The sequence below is a fragment of the Hesperophylax consimilis genome, chromosome 9 (assembly GCF_061612785.1).
Source record: "Hesperophylax consimilis isolate HC1 chromosome 9, BYU_Hcon_1.0, whole genome shotgun sequence".
In the NCBI taxonomy this organism is placed as follows: Eukaryota; Metazoa; Arthropoda; class Insecta; order Trichoptera; family Limnephilidae; genus Hesperophylax; species Hesperophylax consimilis.
This window is the reverse complement of record NC_142844.1, coordinates 18,517,317-18,544,846: the sequence shown is the minus strand read 5'-3', so window position 1 is coordinate 18,544,846 and position 27,530 is coordinate 18,517,317. Positions and strand designations below refer to the sequence as shown.

At 33.7% G+C, this 27,530-nt stretch overlaps 1 protein-coding gene across 2 annotated transcripts in view; it reads right to left on the bottom strand.

Moving 5' to 3' along the window:
* The window catches only part of Cad88C (cadherin 88C), an 83,698-nt gene that overhangs the window by 38,886 nt on the left and 17,282 nt on the right, over positions 1-27,530 (bottom strand). Inside the window, exons 1-2 of one of the 2 annotated variants that reach the window (XM_089635694.1) lie at positions 15,980-16,007; positions 12,788-13,461 (exon numbers count right to left, since the gene is read on the bottom strand). In XM_089635694.1, coding sequence (XP_089491820.1) covers positions 12,788-13,151 — 364 coding nt within the window. In that variant the 5' untranslated portion in view covers positions 13,152-13,461; positions 15,980-16,007. Of the gene's footprint in view, positions 1-12,787; positions 13,462-15,979; positions 16,008-27,530 lie in introns of those variants that run through there. The other variant, XM_089635693.1, reaches the window with a different exon arrangement.

The following is a 27,530-nucleotide window of genomic DNA, read 5'->3' as shown; positions in this document are numbered from 1 at the left end:
CTTTCCAATAAAATTATTTACAAAATAAATAAAAAAACATTTTTGTGCTTGAAATCGAACGTTTCTAGACTCCGTTAAATAGTTAATATTAATTAATTCAAATATTGTTACAATATACCTACTGTAAAATTACCCATCTGGTAACACATCTAATACTTATTTTTTCATTAATTTTGAAATATTTTGTGTTCGTATGTAGAATTACTTTGTTTGTGATTACTCTTATGTTTGCTTCACTCAAATGTAAATTGTTAACCTCGATACAGGCTGAGTCCTAGTGAGCTCGAACGTATTTTATGTATAGTGAGATGCAATAAATAAATAAATAACCCCTATAAATGAAATGACAATGCCATTAAAAATAATTATTGGATGGAATCATAGAATGGAAGTTTTTCGTGATCCAAATATTTGCCTAATCGTCGTTTAAATTTAGAAAACAAAACTATGTTTACGAAATTCAAATGTGATGGGGATATAAGTGTAAGTGAGACAACCCGCTGTGCCATTGGGAAAATTGAACATTTGTTTCCTTTCAAATTTGTATAGAACATGGAAGGCACTCCTAATGGAATTGACTAAGTTAACTAACATTTTTTATTAAAGCTCTTATATTTCTTGAGTTTTTTTGCCATCAGTGATTTGTAAATAACGGCGTTCGTTGATAAATTATCGTGTTATATCGTACAACATAATCCCCACTGCCCACTGAAAGTAGAGAGTCATGACGCAAATCGTTTTCTCAAAGGAAGGATATTGTGAACTGGTTTATAGTTCACATTTGGAGCATTCTAGCACATATAGGAAATGCTCGAACCATGTTATGAGACGTTCAGTTCTTCTTTAAATTCTTTACGCACGTCGTACAAAACAATCTTTCTCAGCAATACAGGAAATTGACCAGTCTGCACTGGAACCAGATTTATAAGGTGCGCCATGGCAGAGAATTGAGATGTATTGTTTGAAATAATTATTATCATATTTTGTTATGAACTTCTTTTAAATTATAAACTGATATAAATTTAATATCTATCTTCGTTAACACACAAACTTAATTTATAAAATAAATGGCTTTAGTCGTGTTTGGTGCCCAGATCTGAGATCCGGGTACCCAGGTACAGGTACCAGGTAACTTCTTGACCTTCCTCTTAACAATCTCCTTCCCATTCCCACTTTTTTCAGCCTCAGCCCCAATTGTAGATGCCAAGTTCCACAGGCTCTGGACTGTTGCACAGTGGGCTGAAAATCGCCTTTCATAGACATAGAGACTACCTCAAAGTTGAAATAACACTTTTGAATGTTGATGATTCATTTTAATGCTTAAATGCTTTACATATGCAGTGTAAATAAAATATTGTAAACTAGACAAAGCCTACTCATTTGTTAGTACTATTTTATAGCATAGTAATGATCAGCAGAATCCATTTCTAGCCAAAAAATACCATTGAAAATTCAAGTCTCTATGTCTATGAAAGGCGATTTTCAGCCCACTGTGTGTTGGGACTTTACCTTAACCTTTGTTTTTCTACCACACGTCGCCACTGATCACATTGCACGTCGCAACGGATCACGTGATACACTATCTGTCTCGTATGTTACCGTGCAAGTGGAACGAGACTACCTAGTGGCGAGGTGTGATGGACATTTTTTTTCTTTATTGCCAAAAAGTCATCGAACAGCAAAATGATATCTTTGTTTTAAACATCAAATTTCCTCAGGAATCGCTGGTTAAAATCCTTCGGGTTAGTTCAGTTACATCGTGTATATGCAGCTAGCTCATAACAACTTAGCTGTAGGCATTCGTATGGATGAGATGGCATCGCGTTTGTTCCAACCCAGGCGTGGTGTGTTCAATTCCTCAGCCAGCAACGTCCCCTATCACAACACAAGCAACACCTTCCGCTCACTGTGGTGGTAGTGGGAGGTGTTAAAATATTGTCAGGTTATTCGTTACTCGAAACCCGGGAATATTTGTCTTGATTAAAAAAAAAAACTTGACTTGTTAAAGATACCACACGGCAGAACAGGTGATATTCTAGCACAGTACTACATGTGAAGAGAAATGGTGCAATTTGATGCAATATAAAATATAATACATGTATATATTTTACAACTTGTTCAAGATACCACAGGGCAGAACGGACGATGTTCTAGCACACCACAGCATAGCGGGAAATTGTGTTATTGATGAAATTTCTAAAGCATTGTTACAATTAGATTAAAAAAAACATTAAAATTAATTGTATATTTTGTTATGTTAAAATAAGAATTCTTGTAAAAAAATGGATATATTAATCTGTCGAACAATAAAAAAAAACATTGACATATTTGATGGCCTAAACTTATGATAACAGTAAAGCAGATATATGTTTTTCTTAAGCGGCGAAAATCTCGAACGGTGAGCTCTGGCGTCGTGAAATCTGCACAACTTTTAATGTCAGAATCTCAACGCAACTATGTACTTCACCTCACAGCGTTCCATTACACCTAAGAAGAATCCAAATAAAACAAGACGCCATATTATTATATAAACTTTTCAAGGGAAAAGATTTGTAAAACTGGTTGTAATATAGTTTAGAAATTCGGAATATTTTTTAATTTTCCGTCTACGTACAAATTATCTAAAAAATAATGCATAAATTTATCATTCCATCAACACATCATCCATCATTACAAAGTCACTATACAAGATTGTCTACCTGGGTAATTAGAATGTGCCTACAGTTACAGTCGATAAAATAATAAGTACAAAATTTAACGATAACTTAATTGGCATTAAAAGTTCAAACAACGGGTCCTACAAACAGGTTCTAATTTCACACTTTCGTGGGTTCTAACTTCATATATATTTCAAACTTTACTAATTATTACAATATTGCTCAAGTTATTGAAGTGAAACTTCTTTAGCCGCGTAATGAATTTTCGGGAACGTAGTAAAACCGAGTCAAGATCGAAACGAAAAAGCGGGTACCCCCACCACCGCTCACCGTTCAGAAAAATGGTGTACAAAATTCGTTGTAATTATTAAACAAGTTAAATAACGTATTTTCGCACAATTTCGCAAGTCCAGTATGGTCTAGTGGCTAGGATACCTGGCTCTCACCCAGGAGGCTCGGGTTCGATTCCCGGTACCGGAAATTATTTTTGGTCAATTTTCTGAGATACTGTTTTATTTAATTTGTGTTTTGATTATTTCAGGTGATATTTTTAAGAATTCATTTTATTAAATACAAGCAGTGACTTGAAAAAAATCATAAAATTGTTAATTTTTCAATATGGACTTTTGGCAGCCGGGATGTATTTATAATTTCACAATTATTTTAGGAATGCGGAAGCACATCATGCAAGATTCCCATTCTTGCGACCCGGGTTCGATTCCCGGGCAGTGCACTCCTTTTTTATGGAGAATCATTATTTTTCAAAGGAAGGATATTTTTGATATTGTATTTTAGCTCCAGTAGTATGAAATAAATTTTTATTTCATATTATATTCATATACCCCCACCACCGCTCACCGTTCAGAAAAATGGTGTACAAAATTCGTTGTAATTATTAAACAAGTTAAATAACGTATTTTCGCACAATTTCGCAAGTCCAGTATGGTCTAGTGGCTAGGATACCTGGCTCTCACCCAGGAGGCTCGGGTTCGATTCCCGGTACCGGAAATTATTTTTGGTCAATTTTCTGAGATACTGTTTTATTTAATTTGTGTTTTGATTATTTCAGGTGATATTTTTAAGAATTCATTTTATTAAATACAAGCAGTGACTTGAAAAAAATCATAAAATTGTTAATTTTTCAATATGGACTTTTGGCAGCCGGGATGTATTTATAATTTCACAATTATTTTAGGAATGCGGAAGCACATCATGCAAGATTCCCATTCTTGCGACCCGGGTTCGATTCCCGGGCAGTGCACTCCTTTTTTATGGAGAATCATTATTTTTCAAAGGAAGGATATTTTTGATATTGTATTTTAGCTCCAGTAGTATGAAATAAATTTTTATTTCATATTATATTCATATACCCCCACCACCGCTCACCGTTCAGAAAAATGGTGTACAAAATTCGTTGTAATTATTAAACAAGTTAAATAACGTATTTTCGCACAATTTCGCAAGTCCAGTATGGTCTAGTGGCTAGCTGGCTCTCATAGTGGATACCTGGCTCTCACCCAGGAGGCTCGGGTTCGATTCCCGGTACCGGAAATTATTTTTGGTCAATTTTCTGAGATACTGTTTTATTTAATTTGTGTTTTGATTATTTCAGGTGATATTTTTATTTATTATGTGCATCTATATAAAAAGGTTTATATATTTTTTTTGGCTTTGCCTGTCTCACTAGAAATTCTGTGCCGAGACAGACTAGCTTACAAATATTTTATAATATTAAAATAAAGTGCATTTTTCAATAAAGCAAAAATATATATATTTTTTTGAAGTGAAACTTCTTTAGGCGCGTAATGGATTCGGGGACGGAGTAAAACCGAGTCAGGATCGACACGAAAATGCGGGTACCCCCACCACCGCTCACCGTTCACTGTCCCTCTCTCACCATATGCGCTTGTTGAGGTGGGGGAGCCGCTCACGAACGTTCTCTCTCTTCTCTTCTTTCCTCTCTCTCAGACACCAGCGAACTGCGCCACGCCAAGCATCAGCTGCTTGGTTAGTATACTGCGTCGTGAGTGTAATACGAGTGAAATACGTAATTGATTGTGGTTCATACGGTTAATTTGAAAATAGAGAGAGAGGAATAAATTAAATTTGAAAATAGAGAGAGAGGAATACTAGAAGTTTCACTTCTGTCTTGCGTAGGCTTGACACACCCACTTTTTTTTTTATTAAATTTCTTCTATAACGAACACGCTTTTAATCAGATTTATTCATCAGGTGCAACGATCAGGCGCAATTATATATCAATCATTTAATTTTTTTAATGCAACCGCAGGAACATTACCCTGATCATTAACCTAGTCCCTAGAATCATCACCTGTTGGTGGAGATATGAGACTGGTGACTGCACCCAGTAACAGCCAGCGCCGGATCTACCAGCGCACTAGCGTTTTAGAACACTCAAATACACAATACACATGTCAAATAATTTATTCTGGTCGATTCTTATGCACGTGTACGTAAAGACTGCAATATTACCGAGGTAAATTTTCCCAAATTATCCAATTCTTATTATTATGTATTTTCAAAACACAGTTTTAAACCGCATATGCATATACAGGGTTTTCCAATAAGAGGTGTTATTTTGATATTCAATCGTAAAAGATCAATGGTTTCGTTGCTTTTGTGGCACGTAGCGCCATCTTGTTGAAAGTGAACGTTGTCCAGATCAATATCATCCAATTCCCGCCATAAAAAATCATTAATCATCTCTCGATAGCGATCCATTCACCGTAACTGTTGCTCCAGCCTCATTTTCGAAAAAGTAATGTCCAATGATTCCGCCGGACCATAAACCTCACCAAACAGTCACACGTTAATAAAGATAGAGAGGCTTTTCAACAATAACTATCAATGGGTTTTCCGAGCCCCAGATGCGACAATTTTGCTTGTTGACGAAGCCACCGAGGTGGAAATGGGCATCATCAATCAAGATGATTTGCATTTGATTCACTCAAGTGAATTTTAATAATTTCAATACGTTGTTGAAGCGTGTATCGTTCTATTTTTATCAATGACGTAGTTTCTACTTGTCAAATGTCAAAAAATGGCAGCTTCAAAAGTAACATCTACCGAAATAGCGGGCTATTCAAAATAACACCTCTTATTGGAAAACCCTGTATATAACAGTACAAGACGTGTTTTTAATAATTTTAGGAGCTTTGCGATTTTTTTCTATCGAGGGAATTTCATATAATTACCGTTTCGGCATAACAAATGTATAGAATATCTTCAAAAATAGTTAAAAAGAAATATGTTATAAATTGGTAAAAATCGAGTATGCAGGGGCTTAAAACAAAGTTTTGATTCCGGCAAGGGACTAGCACTTTGTTAGGTTTAATCATATAAAAAGGTGCAAATAATGTTGTAGGTCCGTCCCTCTTCAATGGTATAGCTATACAATATTGGTGGCAACAAGTCAATGCATGACCCAAAAGCCAATTCAATTAGATCGGCCAAGTTGCTTAGTACTAGTCGATAATTGACACTTCTGATGCCACACAGATAGGAGCCATTATTTGTTCACACTAAATTAGTTTCACGTCCAAAAGAAGAATGAACATTACGACGAAATTGATTTAGAGAAGTGGAATGGACCAATGGAGTTTTGCGGTTTCAGAGATTTGGGTCTTCCAATTACTTTAATTGAATGATCTAGATCTCTGGGTTTATATCTCATATTATTTAGAGATCGTCCTCAAAGATAAAATAAAATACATACATACTCTTCTAACTAACTCTTCTAACTACTTTACTCTTTTAACCACTCGAGTGATTTTAGAGTGGGACGTAGGTTGCCACTGTTGGTAGAAATTTACAAAGTTTTTATTCTTTCAAAAAAGTTTATTTTAATAATTAACTTTTTTGTACTTTATGTACTAACCATTACTCTTATAATCGTAAAGTCGGAAGAGTGAAACATGTGACTTATAAAACCGGTGCATAAGAATCTAATAAGTAAGACGACGATACTCATAATTAATTAATCATAAATAATACATGCACGAAATGTGAATCAAATACTTGAGTCGGGTCACGTCAACAGACGATTATGTATGAGACGATATATGGACGATATATTTTCCGAAGAAAATTTCTTCTGAAAGCTTTTCACTTTGTGTTGTCATTATTTATTATATTAAAACACAAATAACTTTGTTTACATCACTTTAATATATTTAACCTCTACATGTTTCATGAACAATGTTCACCTCATCAGGAGGTATATACTTGCTCCTGATGAGGTGAACATTGTTCATGAAACATGTAGAGGTTATCACTTTAATACATTTAACCTCTACATGTTTCATGAACAATGTTCACCTCATCAGGAGGTATATACTTGCTCCTGATGAGGTGAACATTGTTCATGAAACATGTAGAGGTTATCACTTTAATATATTTAACCTCTACATGTTTCATGAACAATGTTCACCTCATCAGGAGGTATATACTTGCTCCTGATGAGGTGAACATTGTTCATGAAACGTGTAGAGGTTATATATATTAAAGTGATATAAACAAAGTTATTTGTATTTTAATATAATACTTAATTATAGTATAAAGGTGGGCTTATTGTCACTCGAAAAACATGTACTGACATATAATATTACTAATTAATTTAGAATCTCTTATAAATTTTAAAAACCGGACAGCAGGCCTTTAACAAATGAATTTGACAGATTTCCTAGTAAACTATTAGTAAAACACGAATGTGTTATGGCTATGTCAAAACATGCGTTCATAAAAATTAAAATATTTTCACATTTCATCATTGTGTACTATCGGGACAAACGCAGGTGCGTGAACGATATATCATGACTGTGCTAAAAGTTTATTAGACAATGGCATGCCATCTCGTTTTTAACAGGATTTTAATAAATCAGCAATACTCACTTTACTCCGTGCAGGAAGCAATTTCTTACAACCAACTTTGTTTTCATGTTTAAAAATTGACGCACACGTTATGGAGAATTTATTTTCATAAAGATTGATAAATATACCTTCCTCAAACAAATGTAGAAAGCTTTTTGGTGCGTGAAGATACGCGAAGAAACAGCTTTGTAGACGAATGACCAATTTGAACGTCTATGCAAATGACCTGTCACGACATGTACCGATGATGTTATACTTACAACCATTGGGTCTGTTGAGAAATAATAGAATCCTGCTATTTAGATTAAGTTTTGTAATTAGGTATAGAAAATAATATAACGAAAGTTGTTGATGTTACCCACAAAAAAGATTTGATTATCTTTGAGGTCTTATGATCGTCTTGTTAGCAATGATTGATGGTGATATCAATAAATATCACCTCTCACTACATAAATTATGTTTCTTGTAAAATGATTTCATTTTTATTAATCACAGTCATGTGCCAATTAAATTGTTAAAAAAATAATAATGTTCAAATCGAGTTGTGGTTTGTCGCAGCTGTCAGAAGCAGTCGATGTTACTCTCTGCGGTTTCAGATTAATTTCTATCTTTTCTATTCAAGAATGTAAATTAGATCAAAATCTGTCATTGACCAACTGGTTAAAATATTATCATATTTCAAAGCTAAACTGCGTGTCCGGGATGGTTTCAAAATTAAGATTGAAGGTTTTGATATAAGTAAAATTTAAGAGTGACTTAGAAATCCATTTGATAAGGAACTAAATTGGCTAACGGTGAAACAGATGTTGACCTTGAACACGATGATATTTGTACACAAATTAGTAAACAACCTGCTACCCAAATATTTTTCAAATAAAATTGTATACAACAAGGACATGCACAAACATACAACAAGGACGTGCAATGAAATCAGGCTACCAAAAAAGGACAAGGCAAATACTCAGAATAATATATAAGGGGATGAAATACTTTAATGCGCTGCCGGAAAACATTAAGTCTGCCACAGTTGGAAAGTTCAAGATGTTGAAAGTTCAACAGTTTTAAACATTGATGTATTATACTAGATTAGCCCGGTCTAGTTAAATTCATTTTAAAAATAACGCCACGTAGCGTACGTCATAAATATGGAGATGAACTTAACAACCCAACTCTGTTTAAACTCCTTGTACAAGCGTTAAAACTCGTAAGCGAAACCACGGAGAATTTTTCGTCAGAGGTGTTGTAATATGGACTGTACCGGACGTGTACACCGACTTTATATTAATTTGCATAAATCTGAATTTACGCAGAGGCAGTTCCTTTACAAACTCACCTCTGCGCACCTTCGAATTTATGCAACAAAATTCTCTCTATAAAAACCTGTAATCTTATCTGCACTTGTATAAAAAACTGTAAATCTCATATGCAAAACTGATCAATAAATAAAACCACGGGGTCAAGCAGTCATCATTATAGACAAAAAACAAAGGCTTGACCCCCCAAATACCTTCTTATATTAAATCTGTACAAAACATGGAAGATTTGCATGAAATTTGAAATTGTGCAGACGCGGTTTCCTTTACAAAACTTGCCGTTTGCACAAAATTGAATATTGTGCAAATCTTCCCCTTTAATACCAACTCCCTTTAATAATGTAAATTTGCACAAGGTTTGAAATTGTGCAAACGCAGTTTCCTTTACAAAACTTGCCGTTTGCACAAAATTGAATATTGTGCAAAACTGCCTTTTGGATGTCAATTCCCCCTTTTAATATGTAATTTGTGCAAACTCACAAAAATGTATTTAAATAAAAATGACCCGGGCAAAGTGGGTTGAAGAACAGTCAGGGACCTAGTCAAAATCGTTCCCTTCCAAGTTACGCAACAACGGCGCTCTCTCCTGTGACAAATTCCGGGAACCCAAAAATAATTCTCGGAATTTGTCGCTAACAAAGGGAGAGCTAGGCCCGTTGGTCCTTTAAAAAGCGGACAACTTGTGCAATTCGGGAGAGAGCCAGCAACGATCGGACCATCAACATCTCTCCTGGACTGCCCCTGACTGCCTTCTTCAAAGCCTCTCCTGCCCTGGACCTTCACTGCAACCTGGCCTTCTTCTTTCACCCGGCTCCCTGGTGCTCATCAAGAAGAAAACATTTTCACAATAGTCGAAGCGTCCCTAGTCAGGGCGCAGGTTCCCCCCTACCTTCCTTCCCCCTGCCTTATACCTTTCTCCCACATTTTCCCCATTTCTCCCTTTTCCCTATATTTTTCCCCACTTTTCCCACATTTTCCCCCAATTTTCCCTATCCTAATTTTTAACCACATTTTTCCCCATTTTTCCTTTTCCCCATATTTTTCCCCATTTTTTCCATTTTTTCAACATTCTCCCTACTTTTTCCCGACCTTCCCTTCCAAGGCGTCGAAGCGGCCAGCCGGCCACTCCCGCTATATCGTCTGTGCGGCCGGCGACTACAGTGCCGTCCCGTACATGGACATAATTCAAATTTTAATATTTGGAACTCGGTTATTTTTGTGATTGAAAAAATGAACTTGCCCAGCATAGCTGAGAAGCAAAATAGACCAACAAAAGGTAAAACGCAATGCACAGTGCCCATTTCGCAATGCGTGGGCCTTTCCATAAATGTGCATGTGAACCAAACCAAAATTGTGTTGGGGTTATTTTTAAATGAATATGCCGTGTCTAGTCTAATTTAGTCTATGGTTTTAAAATATAAATTCATTTTCAAACACTGTGAAAATACTGTGACAATTTTTGGTGGAATTAAGAGTAGAACGTTACTTTCAAATTAATCATTTACAAAAAGTAGTCTAAATATTCAAATCGTTTTTTTTTTCAAAGCATCATAATGCGATGTGGTGTATGATTTGAGATTTTCACGGCCAATTGTAAAAAAATTGTGATTTTTTTTTGGGGGTATTATGCCGTGTTGCGCTACTTCCTTAGAAATACAGCATCAATCAGATTACACATCTGCTCTGATGATGGACACTGCAATTCTGTCCGAAACGTTGGCTAAAGAAGCAGGTAGTGCAACAAATCACTATAACAATGCGATGCATTCATCAAGGGCCACACTATATTTCTGAGCTCTGCATTCCAGAAAATACTGGTCTAAGGCAGTCAACTCTTAGATCAGCGACATCATCTGCAATTGGAAGGTTTAAAGAGCCTAAGCGAAATCCGAACACTAAGTTTGGCGATCGTGCATTCATAGTATCCGGCCCTATGGCTTGGAATAACTTCCTATGGAATTGAGATGTATAACTAGCCCACCAGAATTTAGATCCAAACTAAAAACTCACTTTTCAGACACTCATTTCCATAAATGCGCCATTCTATCCAAATATTGTTTTTTTTTTACTTTTTGTTATACCGTAATTGTTGATGCACATACATAAATTCTCTAGCGATTCCGTTCAACTACTTATGAAATGCTATTGACTTGCCTACCAATAGATAATGGGTAATATCAGTGGGAACAGAATACGTTAATCGGTTTAATTGTTGGCAGATGAATCATCTAAATGCGGTGAAGATCGACGATTAATTTCATTCATTCACTTCATTTATTTAAGATAAGAATGCGTATATATCCAGCTAAGGTTGGTAAGTTGGGCGCATTTTGCACCCGTGTTCTAAAATTCATTTTAAAAACACACCCTAATATTATAGAACTTCCTCCTTCTTTTGGCGCTAGTAAAAATTAGAGTGTTAATTTTAGTGTTAGTTGAATGTTTCTACATATGTAAATATACCTATATGTCAGCTAGTAGTTATAGGCCTTAGTCGTAAGTCACTTGATATAAGTCTTATATGTAAGTCACTAGTTTTAAGTCAGTAGTTCTAGTATTAATAATTTAATAAATATATTTGTACAGCGCGCTTGAGGTGATTTTTCCCGAAAACGGCTCTATATAAATTATCCACATATTATTATTATATACTCCTTAGAATGTCAGGCGGGAAAATGATTAATAAATTTTCATTTATAAAATCTTATACACTTATTGCATTTAAACGATTATAGGTAGGTACTTATCTACTAGAATTTATGAAAATTTAATATCCATATAAGTGTATAATATTATTCCTCGTTGAAAAATAGTATTAATTAAAATAAAGATAGTCTTTGCATTGTTATGAAGCAACTAGCAACTGACAACCATACGTTAAATGGTTAGCTGATTAGAGATTAACTACTGAGGTAGGTAGCGAGTAGCACTGTGAGCAGGTGTACACTTTTCATTGTATTTCAATTTTTTAAAGAATGAAAAGATAATGAAGAAATTGCAATTTATATTACTTCTTGTCGGAAGAATGATTCTTGGCAACAATGACATTTTTTGTATTTAACGCATAGGGCATAACCATTAGCCATTATTACGTTCCTTCGTCGCGTCTTAAGACAGTGAAAATGTAGTGATTGTTAGTTACGTTATACCTGGTTATGTCATTATTATTTGTTGACGCATTTTGAAAATTAATTAAATATGTTACTATTAATGGGATTTTAAACCTAATATTGTTAAATCATAAATTATAATATTTCCCGCATAAGAACAAATCATATTCATTTTTTTAAACCCAAACCCCACAATTTACAGAAAAATATGAAAAATCAGAACATTAAACAAACCACTATCTTGCATTTAGGCATTAAAATCGTTTGACAAACGAAGTCTAGAAACGTTCGATTTCAAACACAAAACTGGTTTTTATTTATTTCGTAAATAATTTTAAAAGAAAGCAAAAAAGTTAATCAAGGGAAACTGTCACAGATATAATTTTAGCTATAATAGTGCATTTTTAAAAAGTTGTTTCCTTTACGCGTTCATACATTTATGTGGATTTTTTTTTTAGTAGTTTACATTTATATTTTTTATTAAGTTATTTATTCTTTTATTTGTATTCTACTCAAACGAAACGATAGAAAAAACATCAATTTATCTAAAAAACTTTTTGGTATTCATAATGTAGACCAATTCGTTATAAAGATTAATCAAAATAGTGATTTAGCAATAAGCTTCGCCTTAATTGTAATTTTGGTTTTATATTATTAAAGGCCACAAAATTATCAGCTGATCCATATTAATATTGTTCTTAATAATTATTAATCGATTAGCAAATTCTGAAATAGCACCTCAAATCCCCACCTTTATAAATGCAATATAGTTCTGTCCCTACAAAAACGCGTAAGAAAGTTACAAAAAAAAACTCACCGATCGGCGTTTCTGCCCCTTCCTTCAGTCTTATAACAATTTCCGTCTGCCCATCAATGAGAAACCTCGGTGGCTTGTTAGCTGCAGCTCCTTCCACTAATCCTGCCACCACGCTCAGCACCACGCATGCCACCAACACCCTGCAGCTTAACAACGCTCTCCCCCACCCCAACAGTCTGTGGTGCACATTAAAAGGTAACGCTAAACTAAAATTAAAATTATTTTCTGTTTGATTGAGCATTATTCCGCGTTGCTCTTGATCACTTAAGAAAGTCTCCGAATGAAGTTTTTTCCGCATCTTTAATCTCACTTTAGCGACCGCGCCATCGGTCGTAAAAACCATCGAATTTTCGCACAGGTCCATCGTTTGACTCCATCACACATTATACAGTGCCACCTTCAGATTTCTTTTCTTGCGAGCATTGTCTGGCAGTTTACTATCTAGAATCTAGACTAACTCGGGGCAGCGTTCGGCTGACGAGGCGCCCTTGTTGCTGGATATCAATTCCCATATTTATAATGGTCGGCATTAGCACAATGTGGAAAGTTACGTATAAGTCATTCGGTAATTGGCGTATGTCATGGCTGCGTTGAAGACAAAGGAGATGAAAGTTGGCGGGTGCTGATGATGCTCACTACTCACTGAAGTTGTGTAGACGTAGTAGCGGAGTTATCTGAAACAATAAACACGGAGTTAGATTAGTTATTTCTTTTTGCGGTTTATGGAAAAATGCATTTCTCATGTACCGATTATGCGCATGACCGAGATAATAGATGTGGGTCAGTGATTTTGCGAAATCGTATTATATTACCGATTAATGTCACAAGGAAAGAGTTCATTCACGAGTTTTCCAATTCTTTTGCATAGCATATTCTTCACAAACGCAAGAAAATTCATACTTTCTTAAAATAACACAGAAATATATTTGTGTTTTACGTTTAGCGTTAGATTTACTGAAAAAAACTACTCACATAAATAATTTCCACAAGCTGACGTCCCCGGCGTTTCCCGGTTTTTTTCATATGTAGATAGATAGTGTATTATCACTGTTTTTTTTACTTTCGAAAAAAATTGGGTAAACTTGTCGAATTCGGCTGCAAAGGCTCTTTAAAAAAACAACGCTTGATTTCAACTTAAATAACTAATGGAGACAACTATTTAAGTCAGGGGTTTAAGCAACCATGAGCAAAATATGTTTTTATGGTGATTGTTTGGGTTATTTTAATAATTTAATATTTCCTAACCTTCAAACTTAACTTTGATTGAGAAAAAAATTTACTTCAATGCATCTTTTACCATCTCCCATGACATAAATAGTTATTTATTGTAGTAATTTAGTTAAAACTAAATGCTATGTATATATTTTTTGCATATTAAACGTGCAGCGGAATTCGACAAGTTTATCAAAAATTGCGATAATGACGGTATATTATTTTATTTTGATGTTGAAGAATAAATTTTCAATAACGATTTAAAATGTACCACTTTCGATTTGCCGCCAAAACAACGTTTCCATATTCATTCGTTAATTCGGCGGCATTGACGTCATACCGGGCAACGTTGGTGACGTCTCACCAGCCAGTGACGGTTTCTACGCCATAATGACAATAGAGCCAGTAGGAACCGTTTTGGAATGCGCAGTTTTTCGAATTAATTATGAATGAAAATTACATATTTTATCACAATGATCAGAATCAGAAAACTAAACTTTAAATCTTCCACAAATTTTAATTGTATTCACGGTTTGTGAAAACCAATTTTGAACGTCAAGTGTGCAAAATTTCATCAATTATAATATTAACATTCTGCTTTAAGGGGTTGGAATGTTTTTTTTTTAAATCTCACATAGACAGTGACCGTCCACCTGTTTTGAAGGTCAAGTATGAAAAATTTCATCAATCTTGGAATAAAAACGTAGATTTGTTTGAAAAACAAACCTACACCGCGAATATCGTACACAGTGAGATCAAAAACGGAACGATAATATAAAACAATTGGTTGATTATTTTTTAATTGTAAAAGTTTTTCACGCCATTCATTTAACCCAATTTTCCCTACTATTATAGTAAAACGATTTGGGTAGGTACCCACATAAAAGTTAAGATATTATTAAGCTGTTAGTGAAATATGTACTTTAACTTAAGGGATCGCAAAAAACTCCCTCTAAAATCCTATCTTCTTGTACCTATTTATACTGAATGCTGGATATTATTCGAATGTATGCAATACTATAAAACTGTTCTATAACTTAATGCCATTTTGAAGCTACACAGCATAGTCTGTGCGAAATTACTCGAAGTGTAATTAATTTTAATTACTTTCCACCATCAGGTTCAAAAGAAGAAAAAATATTTTAATATATGTGATCATGTACCATGAAGATATTAACAAATTCCTTTTGTACATATTTATTATGTAAATAAATGCCTAACTGAAACTAACGGGATGCTCTGCAAAGTAAGAACAACAATGATTTAACATGACCATTTTGGTCCACAGAACTGAATTGGAGCAGAAAGGACCACCTCTCGGACAGACGATGATTATTTTTGGTCGATGATAAGACAGAAGATAACCCGCTGTAGGCATTACATGAAGAGAATCCAATTACACGATTGAATACCCATCAGCAACCGAATAAAAAATGAAAGACAATAGGTAAGGTACCCGGGTACCTAATCTTTAATCTTTCATGATAATGAGGTGATTTTTCACAAAAACAGCGCTATACAAATTATTATTAATTAATTTTACGTAAACCGCAATCAGGTAACGAATGTTTAAGAACTAATTAAAAATACAGGATTTCTTGAAATCCTTAATCCGGGTCGTTGTCGCGCCTTACTTGTTAGCTTGTAGGTAATTTAACGTAAAAGTCGTGTAGTTATTGAGGTCGTTTCGGTTGAAATAAATCCATGATTCACTAAGCGCGGCATCTATAATAAGCTTGTACTAATAATTGGATTATAGGAAATTCTAGTACGTACTAGTTAGTTAATCCACTCAATTATCCGTAATTCTATGACATCTGAACTGAAATAGTAAATGCATTATTTTACCACAAACATTGAACTTAATGTTTGTGCAAACATGAATCATTGGAAAAATGGTAATATAATGAACGTTTTAGCTCCGACCAATGTTTTTGTTTTGAAAATATTTGTTCGCCGGATATCTGACTTTATACACACATTTATCAAAACCAAATTTTAATCTTTGGAAAATCCCGCGACAATCCATTCATGCGCGCTCTTCCACCGACCATAGACGCAGCGTTGCGTTGTGCGCTTCTATGGTTACCAAGACGTAAAGAAAGAGTACCAACATGACGACAACAATAAAAAATATTATAACGTTGTTGAGTGAAGCGCTGTTATGACCACTGGCCGAAAACAATCGAGGCGATTGACCGGCGCTGGGGCGGGATGTTCACCGTGCGACCGAGTAGGTACCTATCACTATCACTATACCATCACCCACTGGCAAATAGGTAGATACTATATTATTATGCTCCGGTACGGTACCCAGCCACGGATGGGAAGATTCGAGCGTTGGAACGGCTTCGTTTTGGAATATTTATGAACACCCCGGGTTTCGAATGTGGAACGATCCGAAGTGAGATTGAAAATTAAATGCAAAGTCAAAATAGAAAGAAAAAAAAACAGAAAAATCGGTTACACAGGTAAATCCATTCCGCATGTTCGCAAAAATGTAAACGAGCAACTATTTACGGCATTTTCTTGCTGCAATATATTGCCGTCTTCTTCTTTCACCGGGGAAAAAAAATGAACAGGTAACGAAAATAGAATTAACCGAAAATTTAACGTCGGTCACCAAACGTTTTAAAGTTTTCTTTTTTCGGGTAAAAACAGTTTAACATTATGCATGCTTACTCATTATCTCATTTTTTGATAACAAAGTAATAAATCATATTATGTAACTATATAGTAACATTTTAATTTCATAATAATGTAACTATATAGTAACATTTTAATTTCATAATAATGTAACTATATTTTTATTTAGATGTTCCTCCATACAAATGTATGCATGTGTGTATAGGGAAGGGGTGTTTTTCTTTACTTAATTAGAAGATTTTACTATTTTTATTGTTGTTGTTGGTTTTTTGTTTTATTTTTAAAGAAGTTTACATTTTACTGATGTGAAACATCTTTTGGCGCGATCACAGGGGTAAAACCGACTCGTGGCAAGACGGGACGACGCTGAGGCTAAATTATTATGAATTTATCATTTGTGATATATTTCTTTATGTATATTTTAATTATAATACAATAAATGTTTTACTACCAAAAATAAAAACCTTGTTTATTTTAATTTTCAATTTCTTCAATAAAATCAAAATTTCACACGGGTAGGTATATTCACTTTGAAATATACTGGCAACAACGAAATTTCTGAGGCTGTGGCCATCTAGTGAACCTGTGCAAGAAAAGAGCGGGCGATGATATAGTTAATCAATTATATTATTTCTTCAATAATTGTAAAATCACAATTAAATGAAAATAAATATATCTGTCTAAATTTCTGGTTCAAACAATGATAATTATTTTGATTCAATTACATTATTTGTTGCGTAATGGCTACGTGCGAATCTTGATGAAAAATAATGCACGAGCAATTGGAAGGCATTTACATTTACATACTATTTACAAGATACCTCATTTCCTAGCTAGCAAGCTAAGCCTATGTTTAGAACCCACCGGGCGATAAAATTATGGGTTCGCAATATTTTCTTAAAGGTAGTTATTAAATCACTGAACTGTTTTAAGAGCTTGCGGATGACCCGAATAACGACCATGACGTGACTCAGTGAACCTGATGATATATTTTTCTTAAAATTGACATTTATTACCTGGGTTGTTTCATAGTTTGGTACATAATATCAACTGGCGACCTTACTACGTGCCGGCAAAAAAATAAGGTTATCCATCCATGAACGGATAGGAACTTATTTACCCCTTTGTGAAGTCAAGAAATGAAGAATAAGAAGCGAAGAAGGTTTCAAAATCCTACCAGAAAACTTTTGTTGCGGAATGCAGGAAGAAGAGTCACCACATTTAAAGATTTTATCTAACTATTGTTGCGGAAAACAGGAAGAAGAGTCACCACATTTAAAGATTTCATCTAACTATTGTTGCGGAATACAGGAAGAAGAGTCACCACATTTAAAGATTTCATCTAACTATTGTTGCGGAAAACAGGAAGAAGAGTCACCACATTTAATGATTTCATCTGACTATTGTTGCGGAAAACAGGAAGAAGAGTCACCACATATAAAGATTTCATCTAACTATTGTTGCGGATAATAGGAAGAAGATTCACCACATTTAAAGATTTCATCTAATTATTGTTGCGGAAAACAGGAAGAAGAGTCACCACATTTAAAGATTTCATCTAACTATTGTTGCGGATAATAGGAAGAAGATTCGCCACATGTAAAGATTTCATCTAACTATTGTTGCGGAAAACGGGAAGAAGAGTCACCACATTTAAAGATTTCACCTTAAAAAATATATGATCGAATTTAAATATTGATAAATTTCAAGAAGTCAGATTATAAATGAAATCATCGCGAAAAACGGTTAAACATTATTTCCTGTAGATGATAAATAACAGCCTAGATTTCATAGTCGCAAATCATGCACAATGCCTTATTTTTTTCACTTAAAAAAATCAAATCCAGCGAAAACTTGAATGTTTGAACATAATAAATATATCTACCACAAACAAAAATTAGGAACAAAATAATAGACAATTTTAGGTACCTACCTATCTATATACATACGTTCCGCGATGATATCACGTTTTACTAAATCGGGACTTGTCGCTTAACATTTAGTTTACCTCACGTATGTACTTAAATAAATCCTTTCTAATCTACCATTAAAAATATTCCATAACATAAAATAATTTCACATGTATTGCACAAAATAATAAAACTTTTTGTTTAACGTTTACACGTACGTAAGTAGAGGTATATTTTCTGTAATTATATTTTTATTTTTAATATCATAAAACACTGTCTTTACATAATTGTTTACTGTAATAAGAAGTACACAAAATGACCTAAACAAAACGCACAGAAAGAACTTTTATAAACTTTTTTCTTTAATAATTTCGTTCCGAAAATGGCTGAAAACATTCGTGAAAAAGAAAATCTTCCAATTTAATCTGTTTTTTTTCAGTTATTTTCTCAACATAAGAACGATAAAAATAATTATTGTAAAGATGATGTTCGATTTCACTACGATTCCGGTGGCCTATAATATTTTTAACTGCGGTTGCTTTGTACATGAATCGTAATAATTTTTGTTACAAAATCACTAGTACTTTTAACTGACATTGACTTCTCAAACCGGACATCGGTATCGTATTTTGACCACTATATTTTTAAATATTAGTTGTCAATATCGTAATAATGATGAATACAGAAAAGTGGTCGGAAAGTGTGGCACTTTATTGAGTCAAATGATGTTACCAAAATCACTTAAAAAGTGGTTTTATTGTTTGAAAAAACCTGCCTATTGTGAAGAGAAAGCATTATTGTGATCGTGATTCGTGATGGATTGCTTCCAAGTTAGTATGAACATCTTTAGAGGTGTATTTTTTCATTGTTAATCTTTGGAGGAGTAACTTGTAAACTTTTGGTAAAATTTGTGATTATTCTCATAATAAATATTATTTGTTTATATTATTTTACATAAAACTGGATTTTTACATTAAACTAGCTTTGTCAATATCACAACGCCAGAGCTCATGAGTTTTTGTTGTTCTTGATGATTATATAAAATTATAATATATAGCTATTCATAATTTATTTTTGCACGATGCATCTGTATTATGTAAGGATTACATTCAGAAAAGACTTATCATTAAAATTAGACATTCTAAAAGTTGAGGAAATTGTCTTTAAACAGTCAAAAAGGTGTTATCTTCGATCATTATCCCAAGAATAATATGACTTTTTGGATTAAAATCCATATTAGATTTGATTCCTTAAAAAATCATACACAAAATGAATTCCACCAAGGTTTCAAAATTAGATTGTTACAAAAAATGATTGAGATTTTCTCGGCTTTTGGTTCGGTTCAGATTGGTCAAGCTCTGAAATTTTTTTTACGAATATTAAAAATCATATTTTAACTGACTCGTGAAAAACTTAACGAAACGTAACGTAACGGTGCGGTGATGCAAATTCAGGAACTGTTTTCCCAATTACCTAATGATTCAGAAGGTTTTTTATCCGACTAAAGATGACAAAATATCTACTGCATACCTAGTAGGTAGATGTTGGGTGAAAAATTATGCAATCCTTTAAATTATCACTAAAAACTTGTTATAAAGAGAAGCTTATTTTAATTTTTCGAATCCTACCTCTATTACCATTTAATATAGAAAACCAGGGAGCATTGGATTATCACATCATCTTGCAATATAGAAGTTTCCCTCCAGCCTACCAGATGTATGTTGGAGGTACGCCGGACAATCATTTAATCTTATAAGGAATGCATGGATGATGGTCATAAATTTTGATGAAACCTTTTTTTGAATGTAGGTTTATTAAATTAGTATAGTATTATCTCATTTAAATAGACGTTTTTTTCAGATGATCTGCCATTAATAAGATTAAATAATGTATTATCACTAATTTAGGATGTACCTACCAACGTAGTCGCAGCGTAAAAGAGGTTCCAACTTACCTAATATTATGGTATTCATTGAAAAATACAGGGTGTCCCAGAGTAAAGAGCGCTCAAAAAAAAGATAACATAACCTTTTTCTTAATTTCAACGTTTAAGGTGGTTTTTTAGGTAAAAGAGTTAAATTGTTTCTATGATTTGTGGGGCACCCCTGCTAAGTCGTCAAAGGTAGCGAATCACTTGTGCGGTGTTCACATAAAAAAGTGCTAAAAAGATACATGAAGAAGAATTATTTATGATATGTTATAATGAGTATTATAATACCATCCATGGAACAATGTCGGTGACAGAGACCAGAGACTGTCTTGTGTTATGGTTTACTTTGGGAAATTTATTTTGCTCCACTTAACTACTGCCGAGAAGAATAATAATAACTGCTTCTCAGGCTCTGCGTTATTTAATTATATTTTTAATTGCCTGAGTACTCAATTTAATTTGCAGTAATTTACATTGTTGTGATGGGGACCAACTTTTGGGGTATGACGTGCCGTTAATGCCGTTTTCTTAGCTAGATGTTCTCACTCCTAGTTGTTGAACAACACGATATCGCCTTACCAGAAGTAAAAGGGCAGATGTGCATAAATTGAGTTTTGAGATAAACACAAAGGTTGAGTTTTATTGAAATTATTGGTGATGACAGTGCGGAGCGGAGTGTCAACTCTGTAAACAATATAGCTTAAAAAAATTATATGAAAACCGCGCAAGTGTCAAAAATGCTCATAGCTAGAGAGTGACTGGCATCCTCAATTGAGCCCTTATGCGGAAAAAGTGAATTCTGAGATATTGGCTGTTGAACATTTCATTTGACTGTAGTGTTTATGTAAATATTTCATTTGACTGTAGAGAGCATGTAAACATTTCATTTGACTGTAGTGAGTACGTAAACATTTAATTTCATTTCAACTAATTGGGTATGAACAAAGACTTACATATTTCAAACTAGAGAGTTTAGTTAAAAGACGTAATATAAATGACCTCTTAATGCTTTACAAAATTGTGAATAATCGTGTAAATAGTAACTTAGTCAATCAAATCAATTTTTACGCCAGGCCCAAATATACCAGAAATATGAAGATATTTTGGACCGAAATCTTTGCCAATAACACTGGATATTTTAATCCTATGTCTAGAATGTCTCGATCATACAATGATCTTGCTAAAACACACACTGTTATAGATATTTTTGCAAATAATATAACTTGTTTCAAGAAATATCTCCACGATTTCTGTACTTAGAAAAAATATATAAATAAATAAATAAGTATTTCAATTAATAGACAACACGTTTTATGTATTTTAATCAAATCGTAAGTAAATAGTAAATAAGTCAAATCGTAATTAAGTATACTGTGTAGAGGGTTTTTTTAAGGAGAGGAAGATCTGGGAAGGAAAAAGGTATGAGTGGTGAGTGGGAATATGGGGGTCAGTGGGTATAGAAGTGGCTGATGTTTGAATTCATCCCTTCCACTGCGATGCAAGTCACTTCTGGATACATTGACTCCCAGATTCCTACTCACACCTCATACCTTTTTCCTTCCCAGAATTTTCCCTTTTTCCTTTCCCTAAAAAGACCAGTCACACAGCATCCCCAAAGATGACACAGGCCTGACGCATTTTTTTCCTAAGGGCCTCCTTTGTGGAGCTAATGTAAAATTTTGTTTTAATTTTAAATTTAAATAGCTCACGCAGTGATTCAAACCTGCGACCTTTTGATTCCTAGCTGAGGATAAAGAGGTCATCCTAGCCAATTCCAAATTGAAGGATTCTTAAATTTTGAATGGTAAATTTTGATCCAAAATTTTGAAAGACCCATGAAAACTAACTTTAGTAAACATATAAATGCCAAACGTTTCAAGGGAAAATCATCTAGGTACCATGAGTGAAACAGACTCGGAGGTCAGCTATGCATTAGCATTGATTGAGAGATAGTAACAATAAAGCAAACAAAACAAGGCTATAGAAGAAAGGGTCATTGACAACCACAGAGTTCATCCAAACGCTCACTCCTTCTTCAAACCCATATCTATATCTGTTGAATGTAACATAACTTCCTTTTCCCACCTATAATCTCAGTATAGCTGGCCCTAGCTCCCAAAATACATGGCCCTGGTTCTGGCGTACCGATCACTCTAGAACAGGAGAAAATACTCTTGTTTTATCTACAAAATTGTTAAGAAAATTAAACTACTTACTTATGTTACCCAATATTATTTGTTCAATATGCCTTATGAAAAATAATAATAATAGAATATTTGTCAAAAACAAATGAAAAAGCTAGTAAAATATGAATTTAAAAAATGCGACCAAAACTATATATGCTTTTGTACATTCCAGTTTTCTAATACTATTGTGATTTTCACAGAAAGCGTAGATCGATAAGCGTGGATTGTTATTCGAACTTACAGTGTTCAAAGTTATTTATCAACACAATCTAAAGACTACTTTGTTATGTTAGCGTTTAGATAGCGGGCAGGAAACGCAAAATAATAATATTTCATTTTCTGTCGACAGCAGAGAAAACAAATTTAAAAATAGAAAGCATTATATTATTTGTTCTAAAGGGGTATAACTGAAGTGCGGGAGCAATATACCGCAAAACAGTAAGTAGATATTTACCAAAATCGTAGTCTGAAACTAAATGAAATGTTAAGTTCTTAGTAGGTAGGTAGGCCCCAATATCTGTTAAATTAAAACCACGTCGATACCATCTCTAGTTGGACGCCCACAAGGTTCATCCATCTATTTCTATTCGATGCTTTGGGCGGCCATTTTAGCTTTTTAATCTGTTTGCAAATTGCAATAGATAGTAATAGCTTTTTATTTGATTTTATAGATTTGCGTCAATGCATTACTGAAGTCGCGTCGGTTTTGGGATTTAATTAAAAAATATATCGTAAAGTTTATAAAGCTATCCCTTTGGAAACTACTTTTATAAGTTTCCCAATAAAAAAGTGCATGTCCAAAGATTTTTCTCAAACAACGATCATTACTGGCAGATGTCTATCCCAAGAACAACGATTGATCGTTTACTGCATAAATATACATGTTTACTGTCTTCTCAAAAGTCATATTATCCATGTTATGGTTATAATTTTAATATATGTTTTTGTTGTTTTAATGGATATGCATAATTAGGTATGATATTAAGGAAGTAAGCTTCTAATCCCTGGTTAAATTGGAAGCAATTTGTATGTTTGTCAACCGAAAAGTAGGTTCGTGTATCTCGTCAAGGTCGAAAGAACTGATGCCTGAAAAACAAGAAGTTATGCAGCAAGATATGAAATGGAAGGAAGACTAACTCTATTCAGGGCCATTGACACTTCTAAACAATAGAAATAAACGCATGAATACGGATATAATATTTACCGATTTCTTATGCAGATAAACCGCCCATTATCTACATACTTAATGTGTTAGATTTGAGATCAGTTTACAACGACAAACTATCAATTGTTATAAAAATATTTTTAAATATTCAGTTGTTTTTCTTAATTAATAATATTATTTTTTGTTTATGGTTGCGTGATCGTTTATTTGCGTGCATATTTGAAAATAGTTTTTGGATAGCGTGACTATCTTCAATTAAAAATGGCGACATGAAATATTTACTTTATTTTAATTACGTGGTAGTTTAAATTCTATGGATATTGTGATTTTATACAGATTTGTTTTCTGGAAAAATAACCACCACAAATGAGTAATACTCGTACATAAATACGTAGGTAATTAATCAATGTAATTGTACATACCTCTATATTACATTTTGTTAAATGCCAACGAGAAAATTGTAAAAATTCTATAAAAAGTTGTGCCCAGAATGAAAATGATTGAAGATTGAAAATACAAACATGTTTTTTGGACTATTTATTGCTTTTTGCGTAGGCAAGTTTTAAATCTAAACGATAATATCGTAATTTCAATCCATTGAAATCTAAATCTATTTGATTCTGATAAGTTCTTGAAATTTCAGTGAGAAATTGTTAGGAAACAATTTTTTTTTGTAAATATTTAAATTTTTCCTAAATATTTAATATCACTAAAAATATGCCAACCCACACCTAAACCAAGGTTTCATTCTGTGAAACACTTAGACCTGAAATTTCAGTTGCTCTTAAGATTATAATTAATATAAGCTCAAAAGCGAAAATATTCACTAAGCAAATTTTTTATCGATTAAATTTCATACATTTACCGTTTCGGCTCGAAAATGTACAGATCTTTACAAATAACATTTCTTTAAAGAGCTTAAAAATTTAAGGTGTTTGAGAGAAATATGTTTCAAATTGGTATGAATTCGCTAAGATATACATGTCTTTCAAGTTAGGTACTCTCTGGTGGAACTCTGGCAAGATAAATCTAGTGACACCATTATTAAAAAATACTGATATTCCGGCCCATATTAACACATTATTTTGTTGTTTTTTTAATGTGATGTGCGTATTACACGTAAAACGTGTGAGAAGCCCCGAAGACTTATCGTCTGTCAATCAACATACTTTTATTCGGAGCAAGGGCAAACATTTACCTCTTTTGTTAGCCGACACCCGACACCTATATGTGTGACATGTGAAAGAGTCACGTTGGAAAGTGTTCTAGAATTCCATCTGCATAATATGAGGACAATACTGCATAGAATTAAAAGCTGCCTAGTTTGTAACAGGACCGCATTAGGTTTCAGTTTGTATTAGATTTGGTTATTTGGAGAGATATAGCGATACACATTACAATCAATATTAATATGTAGACACAAAAAATTCGCATTTATTACTTGTTGGTATGACTGTGGCATGAATTTTGGCGTGAAACGGTTTAGTCTGGAAAATAAGGTCGTTTCTTAATTTTTAAGGGAGAGTTAATAACGACACTAAAATTTGTTTTTCGATATCACGTCCAATGGTTCCTCGTGACGTCACACAAGACACGATTCAGCACAATTCATAATTCGAATGGCAGTGCTGCGGTACCGCCGCGCGTGTATTGTGACGTCACATGTTTTTTCGGTCGACCGCTAATATCAACCTTTTGACGGCTTATATCTTCATTATTATTCATGAAATTTCGTTGCAGAGGACGACCTCATTATAGTTATTGTACTAAAGCGACGATTGAAAACAATTATAATTTAGACTACACAGCTTTCGGAAAACTACTCACGATACAATATGCGGCACAACTTGCCAGACAGCATGCTGTGGTTTTGCAAATCGGATGGTGAGTAGACAAAACCGCTAGCCGAAATATTATTTATTTCCCTGTGTCGGGCCGTTGAATAATAATAAAAGTCTTGAAAAGTTTCCTCCCTAATGGTAGGACAATTCTGGAAAATGGTAGGATATCTTTGCATTACGAAGTTTTATATTATGTAGTTTCCATAGAATGTGGGTTAAAGTGAAAACGAAAAGTTAATATTTTTATAAAAAAAACAGCGTTAATTAAAAAAATTAAATGAATTTAGAAGTAAGGAAAATGTTCCTTTTGTTTGATGACCGGGCAAAAATTTCGACTGGCAGAGGCATGTTTAATAATATTATTATAAGTGTTTTATTATCTTTTTTTTTTGTAAAAAATAGATATAATGATATCCTCACTGGGGTCTCCCGTGCTGAGGATTTCATTTACATATTATGTATAATTTAATTATAAGAAAATTAATATTACATCAAAGTTACATATGAATTTAATTATGAACATATATCATGTAGTATAATTTTTTTTTTAAAATAAATACGTTAAATGTTGGAAAATATTGTGCGGAGGAAGGAACGTAAGATACTGATATTTAGGACAGTGGTAAAAAGCAATACCAGGAAGTGATTTTTCAAAGGTTAAAAATAAAACACATTAATTAATAATTGCTGTTTTAGATTTTTTAAATTTGAAACCGCACAAGTATCTCAACTGTTCCCAAACGTCTGGAGATATTGGACTATGGCATCCTCAATTAAAGGATGTTGTGAGGCTGAAGGAAGCGGGGGGGATGGAAATGGAGAAGAAAGTGTGGAGAAGTACCTGGCTATTCAAATCTGGTCACCAAACACGACTAAAGCCAATTGAAGCAACCATTCAATTCTGAATGATGGTCTTACACCAGGGCGGTATTGAGGGTATCTTCCCAGTCTGAAATGTGTCAGAAATTTACTATTTATTATTAAATGAATAAATTATGAAATAACACAAATTAATCAAACACACCGGTTAACCCTTCAGGCTAATTTGTTCGGTTTAGCGAACGGACAGCTAGTAGCCGTAATCTATTTGTTCGCTTTTTTAACAGCTCATATGGTCTCATGGAAATCGTTGTATCTGTCTAACTATCGTGGTGAAAAATATGATCTAAGCGGTTTTAGAAAGAACAAATACGACGCTTCTTATTTAAATATAGAAGTTAACCACAGAATAATTAAAACACCTATTTGAAACCAAGGTTCCGACCGCAATTTGAGATAAATATATGATTTTTTTATTAATTATTTTTTTACAAAACGATAAAAAAAATAATTGACAATAATTCTTTTTTGTATTTTTTCATAATCAGTTATTTTAGTTTAGTTTTTATAGGTAAAAACGTTAGGTGACCTATTTTCAAAACTTTTTTATATATGTATTACAAATTGTAATATTCTAAAATATATTAAGTTGAAATGAAAATACATATATTCAACGCGAAAATATACAGTAAATTTACCCGCAATTCAGACAGTATCTATAAAAAACATAACAGACAATATGGCGGATTCCTGAAAGGTTAACTGACAACACCTGCTGACATCTTCTGCATAATTATAAACTGTGCGGGGTTATGGCGTATGGCGGGTAAAGTTCCAAGTTCTAAGTGTAGTGTAGTATGACGTCTCCGCTTGGGCGCCTCCAGACCGGAAGTTCCTCCCCGGGCGAGACCGGAAATGACGTCACTGCACTTCCCCTTTATTTTAGTGTACGTGATGGTGATATTATTCACCCTCTGGTTCACTCCCTAACAATGTGTAATTACTACCGAAGTTCCGTTTGTTGTGTGATTTAT